The sequence below is a fragment of the Perissodus microlepis genome, chromosome 7 (assembly GCF_051167445.1).
Source record: "Perissodus microlepis isolate ML-2025 ecotype Zambia chromosome 7, ASM5116744v1, whole genome shotgun sequence".
Lineage (NCBI taxonomy): Eukaryota > Metazoa > Chordata > Actinopteri > Cichliformes > Cichlidae > Perissodus > Perissodus microlepis.
The window spans coordinates 53,625,116-53,641,472 of record NC_140467.1 but is presented as its reverse complement, the minus strand read 5'-3'; the positions used below and the strand labels follow the sequence as shown (position 1 = coordinate 53,641,472).

The following is a 16,357-nucleotide window of genomic DNA, read 5'->3' as shown; positions in this document are numbered from 1 at the left end:
CTACTAAAATTAAACAACTGCACTTTGTGCTTCTTATTATTCCAACTGTTGTAAGGAGTCTGCTTAAGTTTCTTCAGATAGGTCAAAGGTCAGTGCCGTTGGCTTTATGGTCTTCCAACTCTTCCTTCTTGCTTGTCTTCATTCAGTGGTTGCCAGGCTCACATAACCTATAAAACTAATGTTATCTGATACCTTCAAACACTATTATTTTAAGGAAAGTTTGATTTTCCAAAATATGTTTGCTATTTATCCCTGACCACTTTTTTTACAGTTTGTTTTGTCTGCTATGATTGTTTTTTTTTTTTTACTTTTTTGTTTTTAAACTTTTCTTCTTTCTTTTTTTTCACCTCAGAAAGAAATGAACCACCACCACCACCCACACACACACACACACACACACACACACACACACACACACACCATATGGCTATTTCTATGAGGGCATTAATGAATGCACTCCCAGGCCCTTAATCCTGATATATGGGTAAAGCATGCAAGATGACCAAAGCTTCAGAGAGATATTGGTTAACATAAGGGATGACTTACATGTTTAAAATAACAGAATTTCAGTAAAACCTACTACTGACCTCAGCAGGGACATTCTCCCATTTAATTTCCATATACTCAAACACTTTGAGAAATACAATAAGAAAACATGGCTGCAGCATTAAACTTTTCACACAAGGACTAGAACAGAGGGAATCATTGCAATTTCATTTGCAGAACACAACACACAGATACAACATTAATACACATAAATATATATTGCATAAAGTTATTTTTATGTCAAGTATTACTACAGTTGTGATTCTACCATGGGAAGGAGAAATGGCTTTTTAGGTATAATCATCATCTGCATCAGTAAGCCAAGAGGATTGTTTTGATACAAAGATTAATAATAATGTTAATATGAGGAATGCTTCCAAACAGGGTTTTGCAGACATGTTGCACACATGTATTCTGACACATGCTATCAGACAGACAGAATAGTAGTAACCAACGGGTCATGGTCCAGCCTGTGTGCTGTATTTAAGCATTTAATACTACACGTGGGGGAAAAAATGTAAAAACAAACAAACAAATAGTGCAGGAGAAATAAAGAAAAAGACAAGAAAAAGAAAACAAGAGATGGAGAAATAAAGAATTAAAGTAATAAGAAATGATAGAGTGGCGTAAAGCTAAGTAGGAAAGAAAAATGAAAGAAAAAGGGATCGGAATGAAAAATTAAAAATGGAGAGAAACATGGAAAAATTTGGAAGAAGGGTAAAGAGCAAAGTAAAAAGAAATAAGGAAGTAGTAAAAAGAAACTAAAAAAGTAGGAAAAATTAATTTCTTGGTTAAGTTTGTGGGCCTATTTTAGGTCTATTCACTACAACACCTTGTGCTTTTATTTCCAGTGTTCTCTAACCTGGAACTCCTTTCTGGTGTAGCAGCTGATTCAAATTTGGCTCCTCTCGAGTAATAAAGTAGGCCACAGATGTTAAGCACTGTGTTTCAGTGTACAGGGAATTTCACATTTGGACTACCTGGTTTTGCCACCTTTTTAGATCCATTCCAAGAGTTTATAAAAATTTCAGTGAAACCAAAGATACATTATTTGCTCTTTTCCTCTTGGAAAAATATTGCTGCCACCAAATTGTTCGGGCTCTTATTCATTGCATTTAATGTACTAGCACCATGGCCCCTCAAGTAACGACAACCTATAACCACTATAAAGTAAAATCTTGTTTTTTTGCTCATTAACACTGTAAGTCAAGATAAGATAAGGTTCACTTTTCTTTTTTTTTGTCTGAGTTGTGCCTCTATTTTCTAATCTAAAGACAGGCAGTAGCAAGAAAAGACGCATAGTCCTGCACAATAAACGCTGCATGAAAGTCTTTTAATATTGCTCATATTCGCGTATGTTAATGTAACTATTTTGTTCATACAAAATAAGTTTTGTATTTTGATTGTGAGTAACATATGCCATGCACATTCCAGCTGCAACACTTGCTCTCTTTATGTGTTATTTAACAGTAATTACTTGTACTAACATGAGCTGTTTTGCAGATTAAGTAAGTGCTACTTAAATGTATAACCTCGCAGAACTTTCTACTGTGTGCATCTGCTCTAGACAAATAGAGATACAATGACAACTATTGGTAAATTAGTGGAAACAAAAGGCTCAACCAGAACCAAAGTTTAGTGTAAAAATGCCTCCATACAACAGATATGACATATAAAGACTTGCATGAAAAGGTGTAACCATCAAAGTAGCACAGTTAAAAGTTTGTCACACATAACTCTACACATACATCACAGAAAACCGCCTGTGCTGATGTGATTCTACAGCAAATAATCTACAGTACAAGCTACAGCATAAGTATGTCTGATTCTCTAAACACCTTTACATTTCTAAAGACTACTGTTAGGTTAAATGTTGATTGACTGCTGCATTCATTTTGGATGAATTTAAAAACATCTACATTTTTTCAGAGTATTTTAATGTCTTACATTTGAGCTTTAATCTCTCGACTGTAGGCAGGTGAAGCTGCAGAAATACTGTACTCAATAAAGTGCATCAAAATGGGTAACAGCATAGGAACAAAATGATAACAGCTGCTTTTTACAAACACTGTAAAGATGGCTCCCTTTTAGGCCAAGTTCCTCTATTGTGACCCTTAAGTTAGTGTTTGCACAGTAACAAGTAACAGCATCAAGAAAATACTTAAAGGGCGTTTCAGATACCTGTTTAGTAAACGACACACATCATTTTTCAGTCTTGTGTAAGTAATTACATGAGAATGAGATGATTTAGCGTTAAAGTGCATCATTTTTGCCAAACTCTGAGGAGCAGAGTAGTGTTCGGGACCGCCACCTCATTCAGTTTTATAAAAACACAGCATTGCTCGTTTGTTCTGGACGCACAGTGGAAGGCTGGCAGATGATCTTCAGTATGGAATCTGGTTTTGGTAGTACTGCAGCATGTCGTATGTCTTGCTCCTGTTAAAATGAAGTTAACAAATATTTATTAGAAGGAACAACGTTAAAGGAAAAAGGTGTTTCTATATTTTTATTATTAACTATGGGTGTGTTAATAAAGTTCTTTAATATCCCAAAATGACACTATACAATATTTGACCAATTTTGGCAATGGGCTTATACATTTGTCTTCTGTAACAACTGCAGCACAAATTAAGTAATGCAAGTATTTTGTCACCTGCTACTGAGGAAACAGCTTTGGATGACTTTGATGATGAATGCTGCCGCTTCTTTTTCACTCATTTGTGGATTAAAACGTCCTCTGACAAAAAACAAAAGAAAAAGCAATCAATGTGAACACATTTTGGGTGGAAATAACAGTTTCACAGTCCAGTGGCACTGGAAGTGTGCCTTACATGCTGCACTCATTGTTTTTTTTTTAACTCCAGGTGGCTGCGTTTTGTTTGTCTTCCTTTTTTGACACCTACAGAATAGCTGTCAAAACACATATTACCAAATATTTATTTCTATACTAGTTTTTATAGTGCTCTAGTCTCAGATAAATTGGCAGGATTTTACTGCATGGGAGATTTTTGACATAATATTGACTAAATACAATATAACTCACCGTAGAAGCAAAAACACTCAGATGTCACACTGTTGAACTTACTTGAGAAGTTTTATGGTTTGTCCTCTGAAACATGGGAGTCCAGTGTCCAGCATAAGGGTCACTAGAGAAACTACTGCATCCATGTATGGGCTGTTTGACCAGAGAAAACACAACATAAACTTACAATACCGACTTCTTCGCCACTACTTTCTTCACAGATGAATCCCATGTAGCACAAAAATTAATTGACAGAAACCTTTAAACAACCATGAAAGCCTTTTTGTTTTCTAAAAAAGTACTCGAGACACTTGTTTGTTTTTTCAGCTTCATACCGTACAGCCAGATATCCTCTGACACACATCTCCATGAACCATTTAAAAGGTGTGGCCTCCATCTTGCCTCCCATGATCATCACCATCTCATCTGTCAGCTTGATGTCTGGCTCCCAGCCCAGGTTACCTCCAGGAGAGCTCTCAAACATGAAGCCAAAATCTGCAAACAAAATATGCCAAACCTTCACCATTACTCTGTAAAATTGATGAAACTACTCTCTGGTGTGTACAATCTTGTTTTAAAACATTGTGCCCAGATTTGAGCAATAATTAATAAAAGTTAATAATGATCATAATTACTGAAACAATAATAACTACTGTCCATCAAGTGTGGACATTCAAGAAGCTTACAGTTAAAAAAAAAAATCATAAAATAATAATAGTTAAAAAAGGAAACATCCAGATCAAACCCATACACCCCACCTATGTGAATGAGGTGGCCCTTGCTGTCCAGCATGATGTTGCCATTGTGTCTGTCTTTGATTTGCAGCAGGAACAGCAAAAGGCTGTAAGCGGCCATACTGCGGATGAAGTTGTAACGAGCCTGCAGAAAGAACATACACGTGATAATGAGGTATAATTATGCCCATTTCCCACCACATTCAAAAATCTCTCAGATGACAGTTCAGTCCATGTTCCCCAAAGCATTCACACAAGGATCATGGATATGCCTTTTTCTTTTCATGTCAGGAACTCATTATTAATTTTATACACATCTTATCCATTCTCACAAGGAACATCATAAAGAGTGACAGGTGTCAGATTTTACTAGTGTTTCAGTACAGTTTTAGATAAGCAGGTTAAGTTCGTAACATTGTTCGTACAATATACACCTTGCTTAAAATGGCAGACAGCAAACCACCAACCACAACGTGTCCCTGTGATTACTAAATTTCAGATTAAGACACTCATGACACATGTCTGTAGCCATATGGCTATTCCACTTTTACTTTGAAAAGACTTTTTGGCAGGCTATCCTACTAGGCTAGCCTGTCATACTAGAACCATCTATGAATCCTTCTGAACTATTAATAAATCCTCATTATGAAATATGCAAAACTGATTTGAACAGTCCCATAATTTAAGCTCCATACCTTCTGGAAGGCGAGGGTGGATTCATCACCATACTGATTCCGGAAGTAATCATACATCCCAAAGTCAGTCTGTCTACCGAGCTGGTCCCTGGATTTACAATCTGGGATGCACTCAATCACACCACACTGAGAAAGAGAAGATGTGATGATGTGTGACGTTTATCAGAATATCCTCCATTATTATCCCAAATCAGCTACAGAAGATTACAGGAAAAGTAACTTTGTGGCAGATGCACAAAATGTCAAGTCGACAATTTTCTCTGATGTACATTAGTTTGTAAAACATACACCATGTTTAGGGTCACTTTCCAACATGGTCTGTCTTTAGAATAACAACAACAACAACAAAACTGGATATGCTCATTTACAGTATTAAAAAAATAATGTGGAAGCTTACTGGCATTTGTTTTACATTTAAAGATGATATTTTATACAAAATTAATGTTTTCATTGTTTTAGAGTACAATTACAAAGTATGTAATATGACGATACCATTGTTTTTTCTTTCTGTGTATCTGAACACTGTACTGGTTTACAGTGATGTCAAACCAGGACAGGTATGCACAGCTGGAACAGAGCCAAACTGGCAGTTGCTTTGCATTCTAGCATTATATTTATTTTTACTGAGTAACTAGAAGAGTTGTTCTAGCATGTTCCAGTTTGTCAAGATGCTGCTGACCTGCACAAACACTGAAACAATAGGGGGATGTAGATGTGTCAGAATGAATTTTACATGGTATTTTAAGCTGTAAATAAAATAAAACATTTTGGGGACAATGCAATTTGAATTAGAGCTACATAGAGCTGTATTCCATTCCTATAGTGTTCTATTTGGATTGTTTTATTATTTTTATAAATAAAATGATGAAAAATCTTTAAAAAAAAAAAACATTAAATTTTTAATACTTAGTACTGAAGTAAATGGGGAAAGGAGATGAAAGCAGAAGAGATAATAGAGAAAAGAACCATACCCCTGGTGCAGTAGCCACCACTCTGTAAGGGAAGACGAACAGATCCAGGCCGACCAGCTGGAAGATATTCTTAAAAAGCCCTATGATCTGCAGTGCAAGCATATCCTGGAGAAATGAGAAAAACACAAAGGGAAATTAGTCTGAGTATGAAGTATGAAGTGTCAGACATTGATCAGACAGTCAAAGAAAAATGTTGTACCTGTCTGCAGTCATCTCCCACTTTGAAGATGGCTGCCTGCCAGCAAACCTTCTTTGACCCATCTGGATTCTCCTCTCCATCTTCCAGAGAGTCTGATGGGCAGCGGAGACCCTCCCTCTCTAGTTCACTCACTCCGCAGCGCTTCACCTTGAACTTGGCCAGATAGGGAGCCTTGGCAGCACTGCAAACACAGAAAACACACACACACTCCCATAAGTTACAGTCATACTTATCATTGAAACTACTCTATGAAACACAAATAAAGACCCAACATTACCTCTGCATAGGTGTTCCAGACTTGTAATCAATGTCCAGTACTATGGCTTCAGGATTACTAGGCAGGTAACAACCTAGAAAACAGCAAGACAAGATACAAACATAAGACTCAAACTCTGAAAGGACAGAAGGGCCTGAAGCACAACGATTAATTCACAGCTTCTGCCTTTGCAAGCAGACTAACATTTCAGCACTGCTGTGTCTTTGTCAGAGTAAACAGAGCAGTGTTGTAACCTTAAATCTGTTTGCAAAATTAAAGGGTGTAAATTAAACACTTTAATCTGTCCCTTCAAAGCTTGCTCTCCTAAGAAGCACACTATACAGGCAGGAAGAAATGCCTGACCTTATAAGAATACACCTTTATTTTACAACACAAAGGGCTTATGCAATGTTTTAATATCACAACACAGGCATGTGTTTGTCTGTATGGACAAAAGGTATTATATATTGGCCAAGTGGTTGGAAACAAAACAAACTGATTCTGTGAAGTGAAGATATTTTATCAATATCATTTGACACAATGAAAGAACATTATGTCAGTCTTTAAGGGACAGTCTGTAAATAAATAGCTGTAAATAAATAGCTGCAGGATCCTTATTCAGACCCATACAATATGACTAAGAGCAAGCAAATATATTTATTCATCTTCATATTGATATTTTTTCTTTTTTCTGCTCGGTACAAGCTCTGTGTACAGAGTTTTACGTTATAATGTATTATAATGAATGTAAAGTACTGGTGGATGCTCATAATAAACATGACCAAAGTCATTTTTTCTACTCTCTATATGATGTCATTTTGAGCACCCCACCCTGTTTATACAATGTGATGTTAAAATATTTAGATTAAAACTGTTTTCACAGAAGATTTAACTGAAGTTTACAGCTCACAGAGTCAAATAGGCACCCATATTTACTCTCAGACAGTTCCTTACCTGGCTGCACTTTGATATCGGACAGAGCTTTGAGGCAAGCTCTCTTTCTCTCCTCGCCCTTTGGAACTGGCCTGGGGAAAAACGCAAGCAGCAAACACAGCAGAATTTAAACTTCTCTGTGGTTGTGGCACATACATGACCCTGACGAATAGCAGAATACTAGCTAACAGACTTACTTGATAATAGCAGAAACATTGGTGATTTTGTTGAAGAAGTCAAACTCTCTCTGGTAGAAATCTTTGGCAGGACCTGACAGTGAACCTGTGATCTCCTCAACCATCTGCTCCAACAGCTCCCCAATGTCAGCTATGCAGAAACATTCAATTTTAATTTTACGTTTTTCTGCTCTACTTGAGAACGCTCTTTATACAGCGTGTCTTATTCACACACACACACACACACACACACACACACACACACACACACACACACACACACACACACACACACACACACAACTGTCTAAGCTCTCTCTCTATATATATTTCACACAGATTCACATTTTAGCATTGTGACCAATATCTAAAACAAGCTGGACATAACACAGTATTAGTTTGGACTGGTTACATGGTTGATGTGGTTGATTTCGGAAGAGAGCACAAATAGCCTCCACTTTGCTTGGCTTGGTTTCATCTGAAAGGGTGAATTACCCTTTAGTACGCTTAAATGTCTGATGTCAATAGGAGATCAACTATGGTTTCTCTTTAGTGCAGCAGGGAATGTGGTTGAAGACAATATCGCGAGAGCATTTCTCTGGTTTCCAGAAAGTCTATTGTACCAGCAAAAGTTGATCGTACTGGTGGTGAAAATATTCACCACCAGTATCTGTCTATAATTTGAACTGAAGAACTAGGGCTGGGAAGCGTGGGCTCTATTGCTGGTGCTTCACAACTTCATTTGTCTCATGGGTTGTGGCCTTAAAGAACACATGACTGGACTTTTCAATAGTGGGCATGGTGTACAGCACTTGTGTCGATAGACATAACTGGTAAGAACTGCAGAGCTGATCTTGAATAGTGCAGTAAAGAATTAACTTGGTAGCTTGGTCTAGTAGCTTTGGTGTAGAGCAGCGGTCCCCAACCCCCGGGCCACGGACCGGTACCGGTCCGTGAGTCATTTGGTACCGGGCCGCGAGAGTGAGACTCGGGTGTGAATTGTATGGTTTTCAGGGTTTTTATCGGTTTTTAGCGTTATTTTGTTATCGTTTTTTTGTTAACTCTGTTTTCCTGGGTCTTTTCACGTGTGTTATGAATAAATCTTATTTTTTTCGGTACCGGTACTAGTTTTATTTTGTTGTATTTATCCGCGACACCTTAAAGGCCGGTCCGTGAAAATATTGTCGGGCACAAACCGGTCCGTGGCGCAAAAAAGGTTGGAGACCGCTGGTGTAGAGCTCCTTAAATGTACTTTTAATAGGTGCGAACATTATTGTAGTTTGGTTCCCTATTTGGTAATGTCTTGGACATTATGGTTAGTGTGGCTTGTGATTCTAGTTCTTCAGATCTGGAGGAACCCTTTGATTTCTTTTTTTTTCTCCCCGCTATTATGAGGTTTAAGAATTTTTCCTGATAAAACCTATTTGCAAGAACAGATTTGCAACCTGGGGGAGATACCACTTGCACTCTTCTATATGCCAGTTACACTATTAGAAATCTCCAGCTTGGCCATGCCATATTACTATATCTAGCATTTTTACTAGCGTTTTCTTTTTTCCTCCTTGAATTTGATCCAGGTTACTCATGTTGCTGGCTAGAGGAATTGGATTTAGTAAGGGTGTTGGTATCAGCTGGCTTGATGGGTCAGCTGGCCATTTTATTAAATGGGATATGTTTTAATGTTGTGTTATTGTTAATAAATTATGATTTTTTTTAGATTAATTTCCAATGTCAAGGTGGAACACTGATTTTTTAAGAATGGGGGTGTAAAGCCCCTCTCACTCTCAAGAAAGTCCTGGTCTGCTGTTACTGATGACTGGCATGGGAGGATCGTCAGCTAATGCAGCTCACCTCAGGCTATAAAAGTTGGCCCCGAAGAACTGTTAAGTCTGTCTCTTCCAATCCATCTTGCATCAATACATTGGTTATCTTTGTTTTTTTGGTTAGGTTATGTTGAATAGATTATCTTTTATTTAAGTAAACTTTTTGTGTGAACTCTTTCTTGGTTACCCACTTTGAGTCAATTCATGATAATAGAATATGTCGCTTATTTCTTATTAAACTTATTCTGCCTTTACTTTTTTATGGTCACCTTTTATCTATTACTTATTTCTCAAAAAGCTTAAATTGGACTTAACTAGGTTAACTTTGTACGAGACAGTTGAAGGAGCTTGAAGAGCTGAATAGAAACAGTTTCATGTTTTACTCTGAAAAAGTATTTTTACTGAGTGTGTTCATGTAGGTTTTAATATAACCGGAAGTTAGGGTGAAACTAAATGTTTTTCATTCTTTTCTTTCTTTGTTACTCAGACTAACTAACGCAATTTGATAAGTCTCTACTCACGGTCCTTTTGGTGGCCCTCTTCATCCATAAAGATGTTGGTCTTCATGTTCCAGATGAACTGGTGGGCAAGAAGCTGAGACTTCTGGGCTGCCCACAGGATATATTCTCTCACGTAACCCATCTAAGCGAGACAGAGAGTAGACAAAGCTTATATTGGTATTATTATTATAGTTAATTATATATATCTCCTTTGCCTTTAGCAAAAACACAAATATCTGTTGATAAACTCATAGTTTAAGCTCCCACAATTAATGATCTCTCTTTTTTTTGGAAGGGAATATGATGAACTTCTTGTAGAAGGAAAAATAATCTCCCAAGTTATCACAGAGTAGAGCATGGAATTTTTAGTCATGAAATCAGCAAAGGTGGAATTGTTAATATTACCTTGTCATAACGCAGAGCCTGAACAATCTGAGGAATGTAGAATAAGATGGCATCCTAGGAAGAACAATGAAGAACTATTAAGAAAGATTTGTTTTTATGAAGTTGTATCCTCCATCTTGGTGCTGTGACAGTGTTAAAGGAGGAACAAAGTAAGTTCTCCTCTGAAGTTGCTGTCATACATGAACTCAGGTCAAGACACTGCCTCATGATTCTCTCTCATGTGGCCCATCGGAAGCTTGTTTTATGCCGGGAACACTATACCCTATACTGCCAAAAGTATTCACTCAAATAATTGAATTCAGGTGTTCCAGTCACTTCCATGGCCAAATCAAGCACCTATGCATTCAGACGTCTTCTACAAACATTTGGGAAAGAATAGGTTGTTCTCCGGAGCTCACTTAAGTCCAGCATTGTACCGTGATAGGATGCCACCTGTGCATTAAGTCCAGTTGTGAAATTTCCTCTCTACTAAATATTCCACAGTCAACCGCTTGTGGAAGTGATTGGGAATGACAACAATTCAGCCACAAATTGGTCAGCCACGTAAAATCACAGATTAGGGTCAGCAGATGGTGAGGCCCATAGCGCGGAGAAGTCGGCTTTCTGCTGAGTCAATCACTACAGACGTCCAAACTTCCCATGGCTTTCAGATTAGCTCAAGAACAGTGCACAGAGAGATTGGGAGAATGCGAGCCAATGCAAAGAATGCCACGACTGGAATCTAGAGCAGTGAGGATGTGTTTTCTGGAGTGACGAATCATGCTTCTCTTTCTGGCAATATGATTGACGAGTCTGCCAAGAGAACAGTATCGGTATTTGTCTGACTGCACTGTGCCAAGTGTAAAGTTTGGTGGAAGCGGGATCATGGTCTGGGGTTGCTTTTCAGCAGCTGGGCTCGGCCCCTTAGTTAATATGAAAGGAACTGTTAATGCTTCAGCATACCAAGACATTGTGGACAATTTCATGCTCCCAATTTTGTGGAAACAGTTTGGGGATGACCCCTTCCTGTTCCAACATGACCACTGCAAAAAGCAAGGTCCAGAAAGACTTTTATGAGCAAATTTGGTGTGGCAGAACTTGACTGGCCTGCACAGAGTCCTGACCTCAACCTGAACACTTTTGAGATGAATTAGAGCGGAGACTGTGAGCCAGACCTTCTTGTCCAACATCAGTGTTTGACCTAACAAACGTGCTTCTGGAAGAATGGTCAAATATTCCCATAAACACACTGAAATCTTGTGGAAAGCCTTACCAAAAGAGATGAATTTGTTATAGCTGCAGAGGGCCAACATCATATTAAAACCTATGGATTAAGAATGGGACATCACTAAAACTCCTATGAATGTGAAAGCAGACGAGCAAATACTTTTGGCAATATAGTGTACCCGATAATTACTAAGCAATTCTTGGCGCAAATCCATATTGCTTTGTACAGGAGAGCTGGCAGTTTAAAGAAGACATTTTAATGTCTAATCCTTTTAAAAAGTTCAGCACATTAATGAAAGCAGCTTGAGTCAATGCCATGCTGAGCCCAAAAAAACCCAAAAACAAATCTTGACCTACTGGAGGAAAAGAGCGTAGCACTTTAACCCCATACTGAGCAGTAAGGGGATGAGGAGGGTACATGCTGCTGAAGTAGGACAGACCAGTGGGCGGGTCAGCCGGAGCCCAACACAAGATGTGGCTCAACTCAGGGGAGTCAGCATCAATAGTGTGCCATGTCACCAGGAACTAAAGAAGGATAATTATATGACATTCAGTCACATTAAACATATAAGATTTCCAAAATCAAGCTTTACAAGAACACCTGATCTCACCTTGACAGCCTCAGGCACATCACTGACTGCACCGGGGTCCAGTCTCACAAGTCTGGTCACTTCAGCAACAATGGCGTCATTCTTAAATCTGGAAAATAAGACATTTAAAATGAAAATCTACACTCTAGTACAAGAAGGATAGTTACACCTTTACATTAAGCACTGGTTTCTTCTTAGTCAGAATTTCGACTATTACAAGCAGCAGACCACAAGGAGGGATGTTGTGTCTTGACCTTTTTTAGTGGCAACATTGTTTTCAAAGCTTATGTAGGGTGAGTCAAGTGATAGGCTGTTAGGTTTAATGTATGTGTTGTAGGTTGCCATTTAAAAAGCTACATAAGCTCTAGAAAGCTAGAATGCTTCTGTTTGCTATCTAGGTAACCTACGCATATGACTACGTGCATGACATTGATAAGGGGAACAAGCAGCCTTGAGAAGAACAGATTCTACCAACAACAATCTGGGAGAGCTGCACTCCCATCATATAACCACACACAATGTATAATCATGCTTGCACAGCACAATCACGCTTGCACAGCACAATCACCCTTTGTAACCAGTTATAGTAATTTCTCATAGGTAATACAGCAACAAGCTTTATGAATATCCATGTGTGCAACCAATAAAAACAACCTGCAGGGGGAAAGCAAGTTGAAGTGGGTTGGAGACAACTGCTTCCCTCTCGCGAGTGAAAACTTGAGCTCTGTGTGACCTCGTTCCTGAGTGAGTTTATCCAGCAGTATCAGGGGTAAAACTCTGACAAAGGCCTTTAAGATGATTTGATCTATCTTATGCACAAAATGGACAGTTGGCCCTGATGACTCAGAACAGTGCTCTCATGGATTTAGTTAATGGGAAATTAAATGGCAAAAGCAGTTTAATACTCATTTAAACAAAGAGGCATTTACGTCTGTTATTAGAGATCGTTCTTAGAGATTGGCCACCTTGTTGGTAATTGCATAGCCAGGTATGGAGCGATACTCCAGGCCAGGTTGACGTGGTCCTTCCACTGTTTCTCTGTCAGGCTGATGTATTTGGACCTCCAGTTGGCGATGCTTGTCTCCACTGACTGCTCTGTGGCAATGGCCAGCTCTTGTGTGGAGAGGGGGTTGTACCACGTTGTCAACCGTTCTATCTCACTAGCCTGGGTACACAAACCAGAGGTCAAGAGCATTAAGAAGGTTTTATCATGAACAGGCATCTTAAGTGCAGTCAAAACACTCATATTACTCACCAGTAATGCCAGCAACAGAGTCCTGCGTTTCATGTAGTATTTGTGAAGCTGCGTTCCTCTGTTACTTTTTTTGGATGTGCCTAGAAAAAGAAAAGGTACAAAAAGTCAGTCCATAAGTCCTTTATGGACTGACTTTTTGTACCTTAATGTCTCACAGACATTTCCCATCTGTGTTCGTCTCTTTGATTTGGAAAAGGTGATGGCTTGGATATTTCACCAGTTCAAAGTCTAGAGCAGTGCAGTCCAAATGACTGCAAGAGTTTTTGCTATATCAAAGATGCTTTTAATGTCCATATTTTCATTTTACATTTTATGATGCCACCCAGACCGAAAGGAAATGTCAGTCACACTCTTAAAACAAATGATATGACATTGTGATATGACACACTTTAGCAACATTTAAACTATATTTGATTATTGAAGGAAGTGCTATTATCAGTTTTGAAAGGCTCTTGAATAAAATATTCATTCTTTGTACTGTCCGAAACACTGAACCTAGGTTCTACCTGATTTTTTGGATGTGGTGGACATGCCACTTGACAGCGGGTACGTATTGATCCATCCCTGGCCAGTCTGTTGGGTGCGGGAGCTGGAATCCATGTTGCCCCTTAGATCAGCAGCGTTCATCACTGACAGGCTGTTCAAAGATGCATCCTGATTATCTGTTCAAATGCAAACAGAATCAGTGTGGCCATGAACGCAGTGGGTTACTCTCAGCACATCTACATCTGTGCTTTATTAAACTTATACAAGAGCGTTCCTTACACATAAAACATTAAAAATTCTAAACAGTCACAAACAATATGAGCGATAATGAGGGAGTTGTTGAAGAGCAAGATGAACCATGTCAATTAGCCCTCTGCTGATGTCATGATCATGTATTTGAAATCGAGGGACTCCGGAGTAAATGTAGGTAGCCGGTGCACTGATACTGGATCGGATGCAAGTAATCTGAGCCAGAATTTGCACTGAGGACCTGAAGAGGTATGCTCTGTATGAGTATGAGACAATGTCTTTTGTGAAGGTCTTTGGGTATGAAGAGGAAGGAAATTTCTTGGTTGGAAGAAAAAATATTTTTTCAATTTATGGTTTCTTTAAAAATTATCACTTGGGGGGGGGGGGGGGGGGGGGGGGGGGGGCAGACTGGTGGGCTGATATGATGAGTAGTCATGCATGTTGACGCAGCTGACAAATTTGTGCTTTTCCTCACAGCTTCTAAATATTTAAGACAAAAACTGACTTAAATTTTATGGATCACAAAGTAGAGGAAATGAGTAAAGAAAGAGTAGAAAAACTGAGCATATGAGAGGAACCAAAATAAGAACGTTTAGGGAAAAGAGAAAAGAAAAGTAAATTAAATCAATATCAAAGATGCATATATCAGGAGGACTGTGAGGAAAAGCAATCTCAAATTTGACCCACGTAAAAGCATGCCCCTGCTGCAATGCAGTCGAAGCTCCACTGCTTTAGGCTTACTTAAGATAGATATTGGAGAAGTGCTGGACACGATAAGCGATCCAAATATCCCAGCAGAGAGCGTGCTCGGGGCTGGGGTAGTACCAAGCTCACCAGGTGGGACCAAATGAGATGCTGCCAGGTACTTCTTGTCAGACAGGATGCTGGCGTAGAAACGGATTATGATGCTGATGTCCTCACGGAGACGCTTGTCACCCTGGGTGGGGAACTTTGGAGCCACACTAGAAAGACAAAAACATTAAATGTCTCACTAGGGTTAGATTAGGGCTAATACTACCTAAATCCTGAATTAGGGTTAGGGCTAACCCTAAGGCTATCTTGGCTCTAAAGGTTGGAATGCTGGTTAACTTACTTCTTTGGTCCAGATTAAAAGAGCTCAACAAGTTAAAGACAGCGAGAATGACAGAGACCTGACTTTCGTTCCAAAATGGTTCAATTTTTTCCCCTTTTCGTGCAGTACTTTTTTAAGCTTTACATTTTTTGTGATTGATTAACTGCCTTGCCAGTTGTTGGATGAATTGATGAATTGTCACTAGTTTATAGTTTATTTATAAGTTTTTACTTTACAAAGTAATAATATATAGGATGGTTTAAAAATTTTCAATGTAAATTTAACTAGAAAAATTTGCATTTCCTGCGAAAATGCAGTGTGGATGCTTTAAAGCTGAAGCTGTCTGCAAAAACTAGCTGAAAAGGCTGAAAAGTTGCAGAAATTGTAAAAACTTTGCAGAAGCAAAGGAACTTTGCTAAAATGTAATAACTCAGCAGAACTGCAATATCTTAGAGGAAACATAATACTTGGCAGAAATGCAATAGCATAGCAGAACTTAGCAGAAATATTGTAACTTACCAGAAACATGATAACTTCTCAAAAATACAAGAATTTAGGCGAAATAGTATAAGATAACAGAAAGAATATATTTAGCCAAAAATACTTAAACATTACAGAAACACTATGATTTAGAAAAATAGTACAACATAGCAGAAATACTGTGATTTACCAGAGACACTGTGATGAACTATGAATATTGTAATTTTAAATTAATACTATGTTTTAGCACAAATACTATAATTTGACAGAAATACTATCATTTGGCAGAAATACTATGTTTCAGCACAAATACTCTGGTTTAGCACAAATATTATAACATAGCAGAAATACAATTATATAGCAGAAATGCTATATTTAGAAAGAAAAATATAATATAGTAGAAATAGTATGATTTAGCAGAAATACTACAATATAGCATAATAACAATGATTTAGAACAAATACTATGATTGAGCAGAATAGTAATAACTTAAGTGAAAATACTGGAAAAGTAAGATGACAAGCTGAAAAAAAAAAACGGAACAGGATTAAGTTCCCTCAAAACTAATTGTTGTTCACCTGTGAAAAAAAAATAAAGAAATAAAAATAAATTTAAAAAACAAGAAGGAACAGCCAACAGATACACACAAAATCAAATATGTATACACAAATGCACAGAGAGAGAGACACACGGAGGGTCTATGCCAGTCAACCAGTCTGAATATATTATATTTTTTTCCAACAATGAGATGCTGCCCTA

At 38.2% G+C, this 16,357-nt stretch overlaps 1 protein-coding gene across 2 annotated transcripts in view; it reads right to left on the bottom strand.

Annotated features, from left to right (window-relative positions):
- Window positions 1-580: 580 nt before the first annotated feature.
- Window positions 581-16,357, bottom strand: part of pi4kaa (phosphatidylinositol 4-kinase, catalytic, alpha a) — a 45,091-nt gene continuing 29,314 nt past the window's right edge. The window contains exons 36-54 of one of the 2 annotated variants that reach the window (XM_084935962.1): window positions 14,881-15,008; window positions 13,818-13,973; window positions 13,312-13,391; window positions 13,022-13,221; window positions 12,078-12,165; window positions 11,824-11,991; window positions 10,261-10,314; window positions 9,877-9,997; window positions 7,554-7,683; window positions 7,378-7,448; window positions 6,445-6,517; window positions 6,168-6,348; window positions 5,969-6,073; window positions 4,998-5,123; window positions 4,327-4,447; window positions 3,904-4,063; window positions 3,632-3,721; window positions 3,200-3,283; window positions 581-2,982 (exon numbers count right to left, since the gene is read on the bottom strand). In XM_084935962.1, coding sequence (XP_084792088.1) covers window positions 2,931-2,982; window positions 3,200-3,283; window positions 3,632-3,721; window positions 3,904-4,063; window positions 4,327-4,447; window positions 4,998-5,123; window positions 5,969-6,073; window positions 6,168-6,348; window positions 6,445-6,517; window positions 7,378-7,448; window positions 7,554-7,683; window positions 9,877-9,997; window positions 10,261-10,314; window positions 11,824-11,991; window positions 12,078-12,165; window positions 13,022-13,221; window positions 13,312-13,391; window positions 13,818-13,973; window positions 14,881-15,008 — 2,188 coding nt within the window. In that variant the 3' untranslated portion in view covers window positions 581-2,930. Of the gene's footprint in view, window positions 2,983-3,199; window positions 3,284-3,631; window positions 3,722-3,903; window positions 4,064-4,326; window positions 4,448-4,997; window positions 5,124-5,968; window positions 6,074-6,167; window positions 6,349-6,444; window positions 6,518-7,377; window positions 7,449-7,553; window positions 7,684-9,876; window positions 9,998-10,260; window positions 10,315-11,823; window positions 11,992-12,077; window positions 12,166-13,021; window positions 13,222-13,311; window positions 13,392-13,817; window positions 13,974-14,787; window positions 15,009-16,357 lie in introns of both variants that reach the window. The other variant, XM_084935961.1, reaches the window with a different exon arrangement.